The 19,767-nt window shown below is 35.5% G+C and overlaps 1 protein-coding gene across 1 annotated transcript in view; it reads right to left on the bottom strand.

Moving 5' to 3' along the window:
* The window catches only part of DNAH5 (dynein axonemal heavy chain 5), a 115,492-nt gene that overhangs the window by 64,413 nt on the left and 31,312 nt on the right, over window positions 1–19,767 (bottom strand). Inside the window, 18 exon segments of the mRNA XM_069005898.1 lie at window positions 328–506; window positions 1,626–1,798; window positions 3,090–3,314; window positions 4,776–4,988; window positions 6,008–6,164; window positions 6,820–6,983; window positions 7,657–7,810; window positions 8,585–8,784; window positions 9,255–9,495; window positions 10,664–10,902; window positions 11,787–11,849; window positions 12,583–12,801; window positions 14,013–14,248; window positions 15,155–15,356; window positions 16,717–16,841; window positions 18,137–18,236; window positions 18,317–18,507; window positions 19,401–19,676. Of these exon segments, the coding sequence (XP_068861999.1) occupies window positions 328–506; window positions 1,626–1,798; window positions 3,090–3,314; window positions 4,776–4,988; window positions 6,008–6,164; window positions 6,820–6,983; window positions 7,657–7,810; window positions 8,585–8,784; window positions 9,255–9,495; window positions 10,664–10,902; window positions 11,787–11,849; window positions 12,583–12,801; window positions 14,013–14,248; window positions 15,155–15,356; window positions 16,717–16,841; window positions 18,137–18,236; window positions 18,317–18,507; window positions 19,401–19,676 (3,357 nt within the window).

Here is a 19,767-nt window from a genome sequence, read left to right as displayed (position 1 = left end):
CCCCTCATGAGGAAATTATTACCAGCTCCCTCCCCTCAGTCTCCCTTTCTCAAAGAAAACAAACATAGTATATTCAGCTGTTCCTCTTAAGTCATGCCCTCTAGCTCTCACCATCTTTTTTGCTTTCATTTGGATACATTAAAGTATTTTTATATGCTGTTACATTGTTGACTCCAGAACTGCAAAGAGTACTTGATCTGAGTCTATTCCAAAGCTGAGTATATTGGAACAATCACTGTCTCTTCCCAGTTAGTTATACTGTGCTTAGTGCACCCAAGAAAACAGTTGACTGACTGGCCAGCAGCTTACCTTTGGTCCACATCTTACCTTTGAAGATCCTCCCAAGTCCTCGGAAATCCATCTGGTCTGAACAGTTGAAGACCACTACATATTTTCCAAGGCACCGTCCCATATCTTTCACCGTTTCAGTTTTGCCAGTTCCTGCTGGTCCCACAGGTGCTCCACCCATGTTCATGCCCAGAGCTTGAGCCAAAGTGATGTAACATCTAAAAGGCAGCAATCAATAAGACTGCAGCAGACAGTTTTCTGTATATTGCCAGGGGAACTTACACAGGGTCTGATTTAAGGAGAAAAGGGAAGTGCTGAAATTATATTCCACTAATTACAATTTAGATCAGTAAGGACAAAACCCCTTCACTCAGTCTCTGATGGAGGGAATATTAAGGTTCGTTTCATCATACATAAAGTGAAAGAACAGATAATCCTCAGTTATCAGCAACCTGAAAGATCAAAAGAAGGGAAGAAAGCAGATACAGAGATGCTGCGTAATCTTAGTTTGATTATCTTGGATACTGATCTATTTTATCTGGAGTAGTTTTGAAATATGTTATACTGTGGAGTGCAATAATGAAAGACACCTAACCTTTCCTTTCTCATCCATATTTAAAATTTGATCACACAGTGCATCCCCTTTCATAAATGAAACATCCATGTATAATGCATCAAAACACCAACTAATAATTATATATAAAGATTAGCCTTAGAGTTTTTTGTATGGAATAGTTAAAAAAAGAAAACAAAGCAAAAAAACCCCCAACAATGCAAACAAAAAAAAAAAGCAAACAATGCAAAACCAAGCAAACAATGCCTTTATTTTGCCAATGATAGGTTATAAAGCATTCTTTGCACTTAGACAGGTAGATCTCTCTGTTAATAGGACTGCAATTCTTTCAACATCCTTTTAGATCAGAGATCTAAACACTAAACTATTGCAGTTGCATAAAATTGTTTTTTCTGTCTATTCTTCCTTAGCTCTTTCCATTAGCTTGTCTGTAAACACCTACTTTTGTCCTGTATCTCTACATATTTTATCTGTTGGATATCTGATCCTCAGATATATTGGCTTCAATATGAAAGCCACATACATCATGCATGTGGAGACCAGTGCAAGTATGTGACAGAAAATAATCTGGAAATTATTCACATTATAGGACACAGAAACAAAAATACTGAAGCATTCCATATGAATTTACTGACTTTGACAAGACTGTGAAAGATAAACTCTGCAGAGATCAATTTTGCATCCAACAGGAATGACTAAATTGTTCTTGTAAAAGCCAAGGTTTGCCAGCAAAGAATAAAGGTAAAAAATTAGTCTTTTTCACCTGTCTGTAAGAGGTGTTATGACAAGTCTGTCAGTACAGCCCAAGAATTCGTTCTGGTATGTGAAGCTCACATCAGTGATCTTAATCACCATTTTATCAGAGTCTTCATTGAAATAAAATCTACATTGTTTCAGCCACTCAAAGTCCGCAGGGCTCTTGATATGCATGCAGCACTAAGAAGAGAGGGAAGACAAGGCTGCGGCATTCATGGTTAACATTTACTTTCACTTTTACATTATGGCATCTAAGTAGTAGATGCAAAGGCAGCACTGCAAACATAGTGAAAGGCATAAAAGAACAGCTAGTAACAAAAGAATAAGGGAGAAGGTATCTGGATTTTTACCACAAAAATTGCTAATGTATTATTGCTCAATCGCATACTTAGGCAGAGGAACTTCTGGCTTTAGACGAGTGTGTCAAAATTCTAAGTACAAATGAATAGTCCCTAAACATTAAGAGTCATTAAGTTCAGTTTACCCTTAAAATTGCCATTCCTTTTAGTCATCTCTACCACTTTAGTTTTACATGAGTAGAAAGTATATAATGTGATATTTGATTTTATAAACTGCTATAAGAATTGTATGAAACCACACGGGTATTGGAAAAAAAGATATTTCAAGGCAGTGTCATGGTGCTGATACTATCTAAGAAATTCAGCAGAGCTGAGAATAAGTCAAAGTTGCTCCATCAAATATTAAAAGAGGATTTTAAAAAATCTCATTCCATTTGTATCTAAAAATTACACTTTACATAAAATGATTATAACTAGAATCAAATTATTGTACAATGAAAAGATAAATGCCTGCCTATCAACAATGGGCTAAAACTCAATAGTTCTTTTCTTGAACAGCTTAATTTCAGAATTAGGTCCAGGGCTTCCTATAGGTAAAGGGGTATACTAGCTTTAAGTTTGATTAAGCTAAATGCTTTCATTTTCCTTATTTTAACATCCTGTGTCAGCATGAGAAGGTGTAAAGTGAATAAAGAAATCCCTAAGTAATAATTAAGTATGCTATTGAAACTAGAACAGAGAGGATACCAGCTTCAACCAGCTTCAAACTTTTTCCTGTATTAAAACTCTATATTCATTTTATCTACTTGTGGAAATTCATAATTCAGTCCAGAGAAAGGACAATTACTTGCAACAAAATGTATGAGGAAAAAGAAGTCCCTAACTGATCATGCAACAGAGGCATTTAACTTCAGTGGAACAACAGGAAACAAAATTCTGCTACTGCTTGGGGAGAGGAAAACTCACTGAATTATTTAAAAGGAACTTAAGACATGGTTGGAGCAACATCAGCATTTTTATAATATTCCAGGACACATAATCATTACAGTCATGAAATTAAATGTTTATCTTATGAGGCAAAAGTTCATAGGTATCATAATATTTTCTTATCATTTCACATTGTTTTATGCGGAAAACCCCTCATAACCCATTGTTAATTTTTTAATACTTACAAGACCATCAAAAATATCCCTCTGATGCACATGAATAGTGATTAATGTCTCATATTTAACTCGCTCTACTGGACTAAGGTCTTTTGTTGTCATATCTATCAACATGTTCAGAAGATCCAGGAAAAACTGGTTTGTCTTACGCATAACCTTTTTATCATGCTTGGCAAGAGTCAAGGCTTCTTCTGAGTCTCTTGTCCAAATCATTTGGATCCCCAATAGCCCAACCTTAGGAAACATAGAAGTATACGCTTCATAATCTTTTCTCTTTCACCTAAAATGTACATTCGCAGACACAGAAAAACTAAAGAAATGATTCTCCTACTATATGTGAAACAGATCAGTGCTGTAAATCAAATCTCTCCTGATGGGAGAGAGTTTTAAAGCCCTTGCTAGGAATTAGTTTGAGAGACAGAGACTTTCAGCTTTCACTGCTGCTGCTAGATAGTTGTTTATTAAGTCTTATCAGAGAAACAGAGTCACTAGCATGACCCAGACACAGCACAGAGCAGAGAATGCAGGAGAAAGCCCAATTATCAAAATCTACACAGCCTTTTAAAGATAATTTAACCAATGGTTACTAAAAACGTGTATTATTTTCACTTTCCTACCAATTTCAGTAACACAACCAGGAACTGCGGAATTTTTTGTCCAATCATCCCAAATTACTTTTACTGCAGAATATGGAGTAGTAGAAGAAGAAGAAGAAGGTTTGGAGAACAACAGCAATCCTCCATTTTGATGTCTTTTGCTCTTACCTATTTGCTACAAAGAGAAGCCTAAAACCTCTAAATTTTTCACCCTGAGACAATCTTACATAGTATCTATCACCTAATTCACACCACTGTATTTTCTAGTTCTTGTCTGATAGTAGGCAGTTTTTTCCAAGGTTGGAGGTTAAAACAGTGTAGTTCAGGGGGGCAAAAACCCTTCAAAATAGGCAAAGAAATATTCTTGGCACTCTGGGTTCTGGAAATATTCTTGGCACTCTGCATAAAATTACTTTTCGTGCATTCATACAGAGGTCATTCAACCCAGGCATTTGTTTTGTGTGTCCCAACTCCATCCAAAAACGCATAGTTAAGTCTGTATTTGAGTCTTGTAGATACTGCCTACAGTGCCCTGCTTATACAACTGCTCAATATAATTTACAGCATATCTATAAAAATACTATGTGTAACAAATATACTTCATATAAATATTAACTAACCAGTGAATAATTAGTGCTTCAATTTGGAATTTTTTTCTGGTAATTCACAAACTCTTTATCCCATCTGCAACAACATTCACTTCACAAGTGAAGCTTCTACTAAGAAAATCATTTTCCCTCAACACTACCCTCAGTTTCAAATCTTTAGCAATACATAGCATTATCCTGAATATATGAACAAACATACAATTTTACTACTTTTCCTCCAGCAGTCAAGTATTAAGCTTGTAAAGAAATAGTGTTAACATCATTACGTTAATTTTTTGCATTCAGCATCCTTTTTAAACAAGAGCTTTAAGATAAGTTATCTTATTTTGGTTTCACCTATGTGAAACGTAACTTAAAATACTGAGATGATTCAAATGAAATTGAATTCCATTTTTGCATTTAACACTGGCTGCAACTTTGAACGCAAAGACAAGAAAAAAGCCTGATACATATCTGTGAATAATTCTTCATTCATTTAACAATGGTATTACCTGGGCTGGGTAAGTAGAAAGAAATTCAGTAATCTGGAAACTCGTTTCCTGGATGTCCATAGCTGCCTGGCGAATAACTCGATGCAGTGATTGCTGCGATTCCTTCAGGAGAGAACTGAGCCAAACTTCCACATTACCTTCAGCCATTACAGGTCTAGTCAGCTCTACAGTCTCACCCTCTCGTGAACTAATTGACAATATACGATCATATATCTAATGAAAGCAAAAATATCTTGTGTTTATAGATATGTTATTTGTCTTTACAATAATTTGTATTTTTCTGCAATCACTCCATTAAACTGATTTAAGTAACTAATAAATTATATCAACTTGCTCAAGGAAATGTAAAGGCTACTAAATCATTACTTTGCTATGCAGAAAGGCTTTAAACAAAACACTGTCATGACCAAGGAGACAAAACCCAATATATTGACAATCCTGAATTTCACTAAAGTTTCAATGGCAAGCCTGTGCCATGTGCTCAAGGATGACCCTGCTTCATCAGGGAGGTTGGACCAGATGACCTGCTGTGGTCTCTTCCAACCTGACCCATTCTGTGATTCTGTGACAACATCCACTTTCTGGACACAATGAAGGAAACCTTCCCCCATCACTGGTGGGTAAATAGCCTACCAAAATTTACAGCATTAGGATCAAAAATAATGGAAACAGAAAAGTTAAGGAACCTGGACAACCGAAGGAATTTCAAAAGCATGGGGAGGTAATTATTTTCTAAGAAAATGTATATGTAAGGAAAAAATTTTGCTATCTGTTCTTTTAAAAGGTATAAGAAAAGTGTTTTTCAAACATTGTGCCTGAAGGCATAGTAAGGACAACTCAGAAACAGGAGAGACAGTAGATACACTTTTTCTTACAATCAAAAAATGAATGGAAAAGTACAAATACAGTCAATGTAAAGACACAAGTTCATAAAGACTCAAAAGCTTATTTGAGCTGATGACAGAAAAAAGTTCAGTACATGGGTTGGGTTTTTCTGAAATTTAAGCACTGGTGCAAATTTTTGGTTTGCTATTCTACATGAAGTTTCACTATGACATAAATGAAGATATGAAACTAAATCTTAAATGAAGAAAACCTACTCAGCATCAAATAGTTGGTGAACGTGAAAAAACAGTTGGATGCCTTGTGCAACCAAGTAGCGCTCTAATTTAGCAAGTATCACACATTGCCAATGTGAGGGAATGTAACACTGAGGTGTGGGCAGCACATACCTGTTCATGGAACCTGACGGTTTTAATGTTGTCAAATATGTTGAGCAGATGCGCCTGTATGTTGTGAGAATTTGATGCCTGGCCAAGAATTTCCAAGAGAGCAGGATCTGACACAAAGAAGAATCGTGGAAATAGCAGGCGCTTTTTCTCCAGGTACCTGCATTTTTTTAAAAATTGGTACAGAAGCCAGGAGGGGGTAGATGGTAAGTGATTTAGGTTAATTTATACATCCTTTCCTCTTTCAAAGCAGTATTTCTCACCGTTTATTATTCCAATTTTTATCTGTAGCAATGACAATTTTTATCCATCATACATTCGTGTTAAGCATCTGCTTTAAAGCTACTCTCTTAGTATCAGAAGTCATTTCATGGAAAACTTTTATTATTTGCTATAATCTAAACACCAGTAAAAAGAAGATAAACTAAACTGAAATAAAATGTTTTTACATTAACTCTTTCACTTGCTATTTACATCGCTCAATCTGAATTTCTCCCAGATCTGTGAAAGTGTGAATGGGACACAAATCTAGACTGTCTTTTGGATTGAAACTAGGCTAAAACCAGCTTTGTTTTCAACAGAGATAGACAGTGAGTGACAGCCACAAATCAAGTACTTATCAGTGAGTTGGTAGAAATTTCTTTGGAAGTGTTGTATTATCCTGCTAACTTGTTTGCCCAGTTCAACTGAATTCATAGTAGAATAAGAACATGATCTTTGCAAAGTTCATGGGACAGTACTTGAGCAACTGCTCTTTGCCTAGTTACACAGTGCACAACCATCTGGCCGAGAATGTGGTCTCGTAGTAATCTTACCCTGTGAGCGATTTCTGACAAATTTCGAGCTGTTCCAGTAAATGTGGCAATAGCTGTCCCATTATTTCATCTCCAACACAGCACTGAACAACATTAGGTGTTTCATGAGCTCGGGTCATGATCCTTACCCAGGATTTATCAATGTTAGAGAAACGTTTTGCTTCCTGTTGAAACATGACAATGAATGTGGAATGGAAGAAATGGAAGCAGGAAGAGAGAAGAGGGAAAAGGCACCTGCTTACAGGACGAGCACCCAGTAATCTCAACAGCAGTCTTCTCACTAGTAATCACATGTCTTCTATAAATTTTTCAGCTTAGAAAAACACATTTCTTTCTGCTTACACAATAGAGCATATTTTATGTGCTTGGCTGTCAAGCCTGCTATGTACTTCCTCTTACAGTCATTTTTAAAGATAAAGACAGAAAACTCGTTATACTTGAATTGAGTGCTTCAAATTTGAAGGGTTTTTTTCTAAAACTAGTTCGTTTTCAGTTTGAAAAGCCATGTAGGAAAGTTTAAGATAAGGATTCCTAGCTACTAGTATGCTAGTAGTAGGTACTACTAGGCTCAGTTACTACTAGGCACAATGTTGAAATACATATTTGTTAACAGCTTTACAATCTAGAAATAAAAAGATCAAATAGATCACATGATTTTATTATTCTTTGTCACAACATACTTTCCATTGGCACTGCTTGCCTAATTTCCTGGCAAGACCAGTTTTGTTGAATACCAAAAGAAATTAAGTTCATGTTACTGCATCAATTATGACATCACAGTTAAGTTTCATTCTTAAAATGTTGATAAGCAAACTGAAAAGCTGCATGTCTAGAAACCTTTGGAAGCTGCTTTGCTATGTCACCACCAATAAAAACAGCTTCTAAATAAATCCACAAGTTCTGAACAGTCAGCCAGTTCTCAATGATATCTGTTGTGTTGGAAAGATAGTGCAGCCATTTCTGAATCTGTGCCTTGAAGGGGGTATTGTATCTACAATTAAGAAAAAAAAAAAACAAACAACAACAAACGTCTTTATTTCAAGAAGAAAACAAGACTTTTGAAAAGCAGCATATAAGTCACAGAATGAACAATAATTTTTCTGCTTAAAATTTTTCAAGTGACAGTATAAAAACCTAAACTCAACTCAGCTAGTTGGCAGCTCTGATCTAACAGAAGAGGAATGGGAACAGGATTTCAATTTCACTCTAAGATAAAGTGGTTTCAAAAACAGACTACACAACATCTTGAAAGCTGTAAACTCACAGAGTTCCTGAGCTCTCCCTAAACTCCTGATTTTGAGCATCTGCCTGGTGATCGGGTTCTGTGTTCCTTATTTTATCTGTGTCTTTTGGCATGTGAAACCAGACAAACTGAAGCTTGCTTTAATGGGATTTTCAGCGCCTTTGGCATGAGGCAATGGCCTATCACAGGGGCAGAGTAGCAGTGGCTGTAATGCCTGAGGCATGCCTGCCACAGCCAGGTAGTGTTCTCCCTTATGTCCCCACTTTAATTAATGAAAACTGTTCAGTTGTTTATTTGGGAAATCTGAGCTGCATCTACATGTTTTCAAAAGAATTTATGGGGAAGGGGATACATTAAGTACAATAAGAACTAACCCATAAACAGTCCAAGGACAAGCAAGCTCTTAGGTTTTATCTAGATGTTTAGTTACCTTCTCTTCTGTGACAGATTTGTTCACTAAAACAAAGCCTTTTGCTAATATTTTTATCTCTCCCCCCATTCCTTCTCTCCCGTTCCTGTTACCTGTTACTCATGAGAGAACCAAGAATCATCAAGCTGTCCTCCAGGGTAGCAATTGTTTCTGATGTGCTGTCACCTTTTAAAAGAAGTTCCCCACGAGTTTTAAAGTTTGCGAAGATAAACATTTTGTTATCCCATTCAGCTATCACTTGTTTTAACTTCTGCTCAATGTCTCTCTCTTTCACAGCACTTATGCAGATATCCTTTAAATAAACAGGATGCCAAAACAAGCTATGAATGCTTCAAATCTCTGATATACAAGTCTAGCTCTTATTTCTTTAACAGTAGGTAACACTAGGCTCATGAGCAACTATTTAGTGGAAAGATCTACAGATATACAAACACCACAGCTAATAATCTGTAAACCACATCACAATTTAATCAACTCTGGGGGGACTAAAATAATAACATAGTGACTACTTTTCATATGTTTAATGTCACAAAGGAAGGCACCCCTACAAATTAACTCCTGGGCCAAATTGCATGAGTTAAAAAAGAGAAATTGACACCACAATATATTTGGGTCATTATTTTATACAAAAACCTCGAGTGATAGTTCATTTCTCTGTCCTTTCTACAGAAATGTTTTGATTTCCTTCTTGCTACTGTTACTCCTATACTATACAAGCAGATTGTTTGATTTCATGTATCTATTTTTCTTCCTCCACAATACCTCTATTTCCTCTTTATATCTTAATAGCGGAGCTTCCATTATATTCCTCAGTTTGAATGTTTCACTTTCCACATCAAATCTGTGTTCAGTGAGATCTGTAATCTGTTTCCAGTGCCGAGGCATCATTGCTTTACTTGACATGTGCTCAAGCAATGGGCAACATTCACTGAAGTCCTCTATGGTCTTCATTAGGTCAAAAAAAGACTGCCATTCCTTTACAGCACGAGGGAGCTTACCGCACCTACGTTGAGATAAAGCAAGCTTTTTCGAAAAGTTCCAAATATTCTTTCTTTAAAGCCACAGTATATGGATTTGACAGCAGAACACATACCTCCCAAATTCAGGTTACCTCTAATTTAGAGCTTCTGTATGTGATTCTCCACATGAGAAAATCTGTTTCCAGTCTATTTCAATGACTGATAGCTGCATAGGCACCTACAGGCTCCCCTTAAGGAGTGTAGCTGCATAATTCTAATACACTCTGCACAAGTGGTCTTCAAAACCAGTTGACACGCTTTACATCTTGATTTAATCTTTTGGTGAGGCTGATGCTACGCACTGCTCTGAGCTCTAGAAAAACCCTGTTCCTCAGGGTTTAATTCTTTAAATTGTTTGATTCCTGGTATGATGAATAGTTGAGCTTCTATGCGTGCAATATAACCCATTTTGCAGAAAAACTGTTCAGCAATTCACTAACTTCCCTTTGACATCTAGTGTAAATCTGTCTCTCATGAACAGCAATACTACAACAAAAAGGTGAAACTTCCCTTCATGGAAAAAATAAATAACAATTTTAACATATATTCCAAGCTGATTAAAAATGTTAGCCAATAATCTGTCTAAGGAACAATAATGCTCAACATTTAGAATCTAATTTTTTCTTGATTTTATGACATTGGTAATTGCGGATACAAAAATGCTGCTAGCAAGGATTTTCTTGCTATTTTCTAAGCCCGTGACAGACTTTTCTCTCTCACAGAAGTGGTAGCAGAGTTATGTAAACAACCAAACACCTGCAGCCTTGGAAAGTCTTGTTTATGGTGTAGTAGAAAAATATTTTGACAATGGATGTTTTAGGATTTTAGCCAATCACCCCCAAGGGGTGCTGGTCCTTTGTCCAATTAGACTATGAAGAAAAAAGTCTATAAAAGAGTTTGTAAAATAATTAAATAAATCAATCTTGCTGCACAATTCCTGCCTGCTGGATCTTCTCCTCCCTACAGCTGCAGGACATGGTGATATACTCTAGGGTTGCAGTAATAGGTAATGGATATATTTTTCAACTTAAATTCACATTTTTCATGCCACAATAAATAAATACATGCTTCTATATGATTATTGGTGCTAATCAATTATAATCATATTCAAGAAGTACTTTAGGCAGCTTTAACACAGCAGTAGTTTCTCACCTGTTCTGAAACTCCAGAAGTTCACTGTTAATTTTTTCAGTGTCTAATTCCGACCAAAGAATATCATAGTAGCCACTGATTGTATCAATGACACTGTTATATAGATTATAGAGTTTCTGCAACAGATTCAGTTGCTTCTTTATTTCAAGCAGTTGAGGATACTGAGTAACTGGCAAACCAAAAAGATTTTCTCCACCTGTACAAGTAATATATTTCCGAAAGAGATTATCACATCGATTCTAAGAAAGAAAAAGAAAAAAAAAATTTAAAATATTAAATAACTAAATATTAAATATCTGAAATTATTATTAGAGTTATATTAAACTAAAATCTAGGAAATAATAGAAAGATATAGAGAGATAATAACAGCTTACCCTGTCAACAGTTTTGTCAACAATTTTCCTGAGAAAAGTAACTTTTATCTAGCTTGGAGGCACATCTTTAGAAGCTGACAGGAAAGCCATTTACTTCATGTGGCACGGTGACAGAACAATAAATGCTAAGATTACACTTGAAAGAGGTGAAGCATGACACACAAAGCAAAAAAAGGTGGATACAGCAAATTCTACCTCTTCAAGTATGCTGTGCAAATGCTGTATTGAATATTGAAGTAAGAATTACTACCACTAAAGCAGCAAAGAAAAGCATAATTTAATTGTCAATTGCAATGTAACTCAGGGAACATAGCAGGAAGTCAAATGAATAGCAGTATGGGAAAAGGAAAAGCATTAAAAGTTGTCATTGCAGGAATAGATGTTAATCATGATACAAAGACAGATTTCAACCAAAAAATAAACACAATAATGAACACAAGAACAGCCTATAGCCAAATACACTAAACTTGTGGGAAGGTTCTCATCAGGGTATCTGTATCTAGTAATCATTACTCATTATCTATGCAGGCTTTCTGTTAACTCCTAAAAAAATTAGATTTAAAAAGCATTCCTTGCAAATGCATAGAAAAATTCCAACTTAGTTTTCACTAAGTTAAAACAGACTTTGCCAAATCAGTAACCCTACCTATCAATGAAAGTTCATTCAACTTCTGAGATTCATTCTGAGACCCTTTAGGTGTTAGCTCACTTGTAATAAGTATTGAGTTATGTCTTAGAATTAACAGTACCTGGAATATAGTAAGCCTGTCACTGGCTTCCTGAGGTGTTAAACCAACCACCATTGGTCCATTCTAAAAGAAAAAAAAACAAAAACAAAAAACAAAGAGGTTAATTTAGAGAGTGAGAATAACCACAACTTATTTCTAATCAGCATTTTCTAAATGTTAACCTCAAACACTTTTGCAGCTTCCAGATCCCCTCCCCACATCAGATAACAACTGAACCAAGAGATGACAGTTAACTTACTGAGCAAGCACTTTTTAAAAAGGACTAAAAGGAAAAAAAAAAAAACAAAACAACTAATTGTCTTTTAATGCAGAAAATTTTCATTACGCTGTAAAAGCTAGGCAATCATTAGCAATCATATCTCCTTTTTTGAGTAAAAGCATTACTTAAAAGATGATACAAGATTAGTTCAGCTTCATTTTTTTATATTCTAATGAAAAAGGTTATAAGAGCCTAAGTCACTTGTCATTTATCCAGCATCAGAAAATTCTTCTTTCTAACATAATTTCTCCTTAATCCTAGTCTTCACATTTGCTCATGCTAACTAGATGTGTTTCATAAACCTTAAATATCTCGGTTCTTAATTTTTAAGAACTGAATACCAGCATTACTCACTTCAGTCACATACAAAGCATTTATCAAAGCCTGCCCTGCACTGAAACTCAAACAGCATCTTAACAAGAATAGACCTACTCAGCAGTAGAGGGCCGTCCCATTAATTAGTCAAATCCAAAAATTTTTCCATGCCCCCACTGCTCCTTAAAAATTTCTCTAAAACAATAAAATAGAAACACCTGCCTGATCATAATCTGAATAGAACTGTGCGCAGTCTTCAGTAAAAGTCTTCACAGCACTAATGAGCTCTCCTCTGAATTTTGGCTGCAAAGCAACAAGCTCATTCTGCACTTCATTTGCACGGATTAGCAGTTTTTCCCAAGTGTAGTGCAAAGTGTCCACCTTCTCTGTCTCTTCCTTGGCAACAAGTAGATCGTATTTGTTCAACATAGCGTAGGATTCCTGCCAGAAAGTTGTATTAAGATTCATAAAGTGGCAACTTCAGTTGACATAAAATGGTAACTTCATATACGTATATATGTATGCTAACATTTTAAATTTTTAAGAATGGAGAATGATTTGTTAGAAAAAGAAACTGTTGCCAGATTTTCACAACAGCCATTATCAAAATCTGGCAAACCAATACCAAACTGGAAGAAATATCAGATTTTTTTTTTTTTCTCAGAGCGTTGATTTCCACTTGCACCACCAACATATGAACAGTCCACATACTGAAAACCCGAAGTGAATTTTCACAAAAACAAAACTGAAATTCACTTTCTGTAAATTAGAGCAGAGTAGGGTAGCAATGAACCTGTGGCATAGCAGTTTCATTTGAAAACTCTTGTATGAAGTGGAATTATTTCCATTCATGCTTTCCAGTTTGATCAAATCACAAAAATGGAAATGTAGCTATCTGTCTACTAGACCACTACGTGGAAAATATGTCAACCTCCCTTTAAAAAACCTGAAGCATCACTTCTTGTGCCTAGGGCCCGAAGGCTCCTGCTTGCAGAGTTGGAAGCTTATAATGAGGTTATGGGCAATCAGGAGTCATGAACATGTCTTAGAAAAAAGAATTCTACTGAAAAATCAATGGGGCATTCTGCCAAAATATAGCATTCTTAAATAAATACTCTGGTCAGGAATGCAGAGAAACAGTTACCATCTGTTTTTAATTCTGCCATTTGTCAGATGTTCAGTAAATGCATTCTATCACATTACCTTCTTTAAGGAAGTCAGTTGCTTTTGTTTATTTTAACCTATGGTATAGATGATTAAAGCAATCAATCTCGTATATTCTGCTTAACATTAGCTTTTTTACTCCAGGCTTAGCTAAAATAAAAAAATTAAGAATCGCATTCCTTTTCATACAGACTTCTTCCACAAAGTATGAAAAGATTTCTTGCATTAAATATCTATATTCTTGTCTTTCTCTTACCTACATCACTCAATTTCTCCACTGCTCACTAAACCACCTCTCACCCCAGCAAGTTTACATTTGCTCAAATCAGAAATTCACACAAAAAGGTTTACAGGAGCACAACAGTTTTGTCACTCAACATTTAACACATATTAAATCATACATTTTCAAAGGTCACTATTAAGCTTTAACCCAGAAAATAACTGCTCTCTGAAACAGTACCCATACGTGCAACATTGCCACTAGCTACCTCAATGGGTCCAATTTGAGAGTCAATAGAGATCTGTAGTTCTCTGATCTCTTTTAAAGCTGACATGGCTATTCTGATATCATCCAGGTCCGTGATGCTGCGATTTAACTTCTTGCCAGTTTCCTCTATAAAAGTCAAAATTGCTTCCATCTGTGTTCTGTACTTCTTATTGCAATGACACCCCAGCAAAGTTATCCAGGCTTTGGTTTCTGATCTCAGTGCTAGCTTCAGATCAGCTAAAAATATGAAACAATTAATAGATATTAGATATTGTAGATATTTTTTAAGATACAATTTAATCTTTTTTATTACATGTGTTCTCTTCAGTGCCAGTTCTGTTTTTTCAGTCTAACCATTCACATATAGAGATGATGAAATCACATGGACACCTTGAAGTGGTTTATAAAATTGCTTGCAATTCACAATTGCTTTCCTCCTCTTCTTCTCAGAATTTATCATCTTTTCTACTGGAAAGATCATCTAAAAAGGTTGAACAATTAATAGATATTAGATATCATAGATATTTTTTAGGATATACCTAAAAAATAGAAAGATGAGGCTGGACTCCACACCTGTCATCTCGATCGTTTTACCATTATACAAACTTCTGTCCTATACACCACTAATGTATTCGTTAATATTCTCATCTAATTCTAAAATGTTTTCAAAAATTAATCTTTAAAAAAATACTGTGGGAAGGAAATTAGGAGTCTAATTATGAAAGCTGAAGAAACAAAATTTGATCATAGCATCAATGGAACAAAGTAACTTAAATAGAAGGGGATTCAGCTGTCTCACTGCATGCAGCCAGGCAAGGAAAAAGGTAGCGTAAACTTATCATCTTACTCCCGTGAAGTATGTACCCCTGGGAATCAGTGACAGAAGGATAGGCAAACATCTACCATCCACCCTGTAAGTGAGCAGAAGTATCCATGTGGGGTAATAAACTCCAGCTGAGCCTCACAGATATTCTTGTGTTAGTGTTTTGCTTGTATGCATTTACAGCCAAAACAGCAAATAGTCCTTCTCTCTCCCTTTCTCCTTTCCGTTTTAATCTGGTTTAGCCATCCAAAACTAAGTCACATCTCTCCTTCCTACTGGAGTCAGAAAGTACACATCTCTGGAGAGAAGCTGAACTCTACCAGTGTACAGTGCAATAGCTCCCACGCAGATGTATTCAGGCTCAGAATTGATTTTCAGGTCCAGGTCTTGAAAATGTAGAATTTCAGATTCAAATTCAGAGAGTAATGGGTTTCCCACCATCAATTTATCAATGGTTTCCTCCTTGTCCCTCTGCCATATATGGTGGTAACAACTAAAACTCTCCAAAGCTGTAAGAACCTCCTGAAAGACATTTACAAGTTCAAAGAAAGATTCTCAACATCACATATATGGGATACATATAACTTCTTAGCAGCTGTTCATTAGAGTACACTAAGAGCTCCATAGTGGAGCAGGCTGAATTGCCTCACTAGACAAAAGGCTGCTGGTTAATTTATGCTAAAACAAGTTCCATACTGATCACACATTGTGCCAGAATCTTTATATTAATCACATCCAATTTATCAGGTCAGTTTAAACATTTGCCAATTAGGTGAATCTTCAGTCAATAAAATCATTTGGATCAGTGGGAAGTAAAGTTCAAAACTAGAATACAGTACACTTGTCTTTCCCTGCTGTTTATTGGGCTAGAAACTGAAACCTGAGCTGCAGGGCCCAACATAACAAGAAAAATTCACTCTCAAATAATGAAGCTATGAGACAATTTTTTATTTTTAACATTAATTTCTACACTCAATGCATGTCCCTTTAATTTGAATATCATTTAATGAGTGTACAAGAGAATTATTTTTCTGGTTCTCAGGAGTTCAGAAAAATGGGAGAAGATTAAAGTTAAATCATCACTGCATCCATCAATTAAACAAGTAAATGAGAGATGACTGCTACAAGAGATAATCCACATCATGACCTCCTGTAAATATACTATATGCAGACATTTAAAGCTGGCTAAATGATAAAAGTTTAAAATATTACAAAATATCAAGTACCAAAATACTATGATAACTATTCACCACTATTAACTACTCAGCACCAGTCTGGTAGTCATGCCTTAGTACCACTGAAGTTACAAGGCCTTGAATCAAAGATTTTCATGTGATAAGACTCTTAAAAGGTTGGACCAGCCCCAGAAGAAACTGATGCAGAGCTCCCTAAAGAAGTAACAGTTCCACACCTACAGTTTACTCAAGAGAGCATAGAATTAAAACAAGGCAAAGAAATTATGCATATCCTTTAAGCTAAATCCTAACCTACACTAGCAAATCCCAGGCAGCACTTTACAAACGCCAATCTGACAGCCAGTTTTCTTCTAAAAACCTTCATAACCTCTTCATAATGTGGCAGAAATCATGCTGGCTACATTAGCTACACACAACTCTACTACGCCTAGAGTTTCTTATGATGTTTTAATTTATGCAATATTCAAAACCTCAAATTTTGGAACAGAGTACACTTAATCCATGTTACACTTTTAAAGCATATTTGCAAATTTTTAGCCGCATGCTTTCCATCCACCATCCTAAGTTTTTCATTATTACATTTAATCACAGCTTTAAATGCCTACCCTTATTACCCAAGGATATTAAAAGTAATACATTAATATCCCTTGGATAGTGATATTAAATTAACATCTCAATTGTCTTACCCTTTTTGTAGAATTGATGGCACTACTGAGTAAAGATACTAATTTAATAATTTCTTTGTTCTCTGAAACATTCTTGAAGTAGTTCTGGCTTTGCACTGGATCAGATGAACTGAGTGATGCTGCATCTGATACACTATCTATAAAAGATTCAAATATAAAAGCAGGTTTAGGACAGACATACTGTTTAGGACAAGTAAATTCCTATAGACAAAAATGAATTACATTTTTTCAATAAGCGTGCATTTTAAAGTTAGGTGTTCTTATTAATCAAAAAGGCAACTAGAAGTCAAGGAGGCCAACATAAATTCATAAACATCTCCATTTTAGTAAAGTTGCTCCATCTAAGTACCCTGTCGAATTTGGAACAAGTTCCACTCCAACCTTTCAAATAGAATCTTTCCTTTTCTCTCACCCCTCCACAAAGTTTCTCCTGTATACTTCACCTAAGTGATTTACTTATATATCCTCATTTACTCACTTATATGTCAGCACTGAGCATTTTTATTTTCTGAAATACCCCACAACTGACAATTTGAAATACAAATTAACATTAACTCTGAGAAGATGACCATAGCCAAGTCCCCAAAAAGGAGTAAAAGACAAAAATGTCCATCAGTTAGCAAATATCCACAAGTCTGACTTTACTATCATTTTTTATTTCATCTCTTGCAAACAAAATTCTTAGTTTTGAAAGACAAATTTAACTTCTTAACCAGTTCAAGTATTACTGTTCTACTTTTTAGGTGCATAAGAGAGAGGTAACCTAAAAATGTATTCTTTAAGTATCTCAGGTACAATGTAGAACAATTAACTTGGCTTGATTTAAATCATTTCAGAGAAGAAAAACCCAGCAACCAAAGATACCATCTTAAATTTCCTTGAACTTCAATAACTTAATATCTGATCACAAAACAGAATAATGAAAATCCTTTTAGAAATTCCAGTCTATTCAATCTTCTACACAATCCTCTCTACACCAATACTGTGAGTTACATAGACATTTCTATTCAATACCAGGTATTGTGTAGGTTCAACTTACCCTTCTTAAAGGGTAAGTACAAGTTTTAAGATGTCATCTGAACATGCCAAATTACAATCAACACCGGCAAATCATGGAAGATTATTGCGTAGCAAAAGTGCCTATAATTGTAACCAATATATGTGCTATAATCCAAAGCAGTGCAACTCTTCAAAAACAAAAAAATCCCTGTACTCAAATCCACAGAAGGACAAGTGGCAAACCTGGTTTCTAATGAGAAAGGGATTTCTTCTCTGAGTCAATTTAAAATCTATGAGACAGTTCAAAATCTATCCAGTCTACTGGTTTTGATGTATTTTGTAATTAATATCTTCCAATACATTCTGTATAAATCACATTTACCTAACATTCAAATTTAGTGATGTCAGAGTTTATCATTACCATGGATGTTTTTCTTTCCAGTCTCTTTCATTCCATCGTCAGAATCACTTTCTCTGCTCCCACACCGTAACAAAACAACTCTTCTCTCGAACACTTTCTTCTGATGAGAGAGTAGCATTTATTTTTTATTTGCAGCAGTTTTGCACCATTAGTTCTAAAGAAGGTTGTTAAGACACCAACCTTGGATATTCTCTCCATACTCCACTGTCGAACTCCTTTCATTACTTTCACAATACTGTCTACAGCTTTATTAAGGGTCTGCTGTACCTCATCCAAAGAGGGTATCATGATGATATTAGGGATAGATAGGTTAATATTAGTCCTAATTACAGGATGAACACCTTTTTTCTGCTTAGAAGTACTGCGATTTTCTACATAAAAGACAAAAAGAGAAGACAAAAACAAAGACATTGTTCATATTTTTTTCAAGACATCAAGCTAGGCAATGTTTTGATATAAACAAATAAATCTATCTCCTACTGTAGAGTATTGAGTGTAATTTCTGAAGGGAAAAAGAATTCCTGAGTAATTTATAAGACATGCTGCTAAACTCTACAGCAGCACAAGGGAAAAGTAAATGCAAAGCTATTCTTCTCCATGAAGCTCCTCTTCAACTTGTTCTGTGCAGCTAAACTGTTTAGCAGACAATTTTGCTACTGGCTGGTACTCCCAGTCAGCATATTAAATTGGGCACAGAACCTCCTTAGAGTCTCATAGTTCTGTATGCCTTATAAACTATAGAGAGCAAGGACAACTGCCCTTATTTTTTTTCTTAAAGGCATGCAACAATAAAACACTTCAAAAGAGTGTTCCATGTATGCAAATATCTGAAGGCAACTAGTAAGAGAAAATACACACCTCGATTTTTTTCATACAGTTTTATGTAAAAACCAAGGTCAAACAGGTCAGGTTATCAAGTTATCAGTCTTAACTTGTCAAGTTAGCAATTGATAATTTATAACTTGAGTGATAACTTATCAAGTTATCAAGGTCTTATCAGAAACTTAGCTATCAAGTCAGGCTCCAGAACAGTACAGTGAGTCCTAAGAGAAACAGCATTGTAATGACACTTTCCTACTGTCACAAGAAAAAAATAGCTTTGGAAATATACAATGTTTTCAACTGTAACTTAACAAGACAGCTTAATCAAAATCCCTTTGTTTTCCCCTCTTTTACACTTGTGACTTATTTATACAGTTATGGATATCACATTTACGTTTTTCGTTATATAGCCTAAGAGAGCAATGTAGTGCAATGCAGCCACCTAAGAAGTTGATGGTGGAAGATGCATGAATGCGCTTGCGGATGGTCTCCAGGGTGTTTCGAGTGACTTTCAAAAGGGCATCAATGTTACGATTATTGAAGTAAGAAAGCAGTTCATTGGCTTCTTCCTCTAACTTTTCTAAATCCATTCTCTTCCTCTTTGCTGTAGGAGACAGGCCAGCCCACACCTCACTGGAATTTCGTGAGAAAGTCAAGCTTTTTGATCTTCTTTCCTCTTCTGTTGCTAAAACATCATAAATCTAGTTAGTCAAATTGACTTATAGGACTTGAAAATACAATAAAACAACACCTCCACAGGTGTCTGAAATAACTTTAAAGAAGTGCAGAATTATTCATTTGTAATCTGC

Source organism: Aphelocoma coerulescens, chromosome 2 (assembly GCF_041296385.1).
Source record: "Aphelocoma coerulescens isolate FSJ_1873_10779 chromosome 2, UR_Acoe_1.0, whole genome shotgun sequence".
Taxonomy (NCBI): domain Eukaryota; kingdom Metazoa; phylum Chordata; class Aves; order Passeriformes; family Corvidae; genus Aphelocoma; species Aphelocoma coerulescens.
The sequence above is the reverse complement of the archived record's forward strand: the minus strand, read 5'-3'. Positions and strand labels throughout refer to the sequence as shown.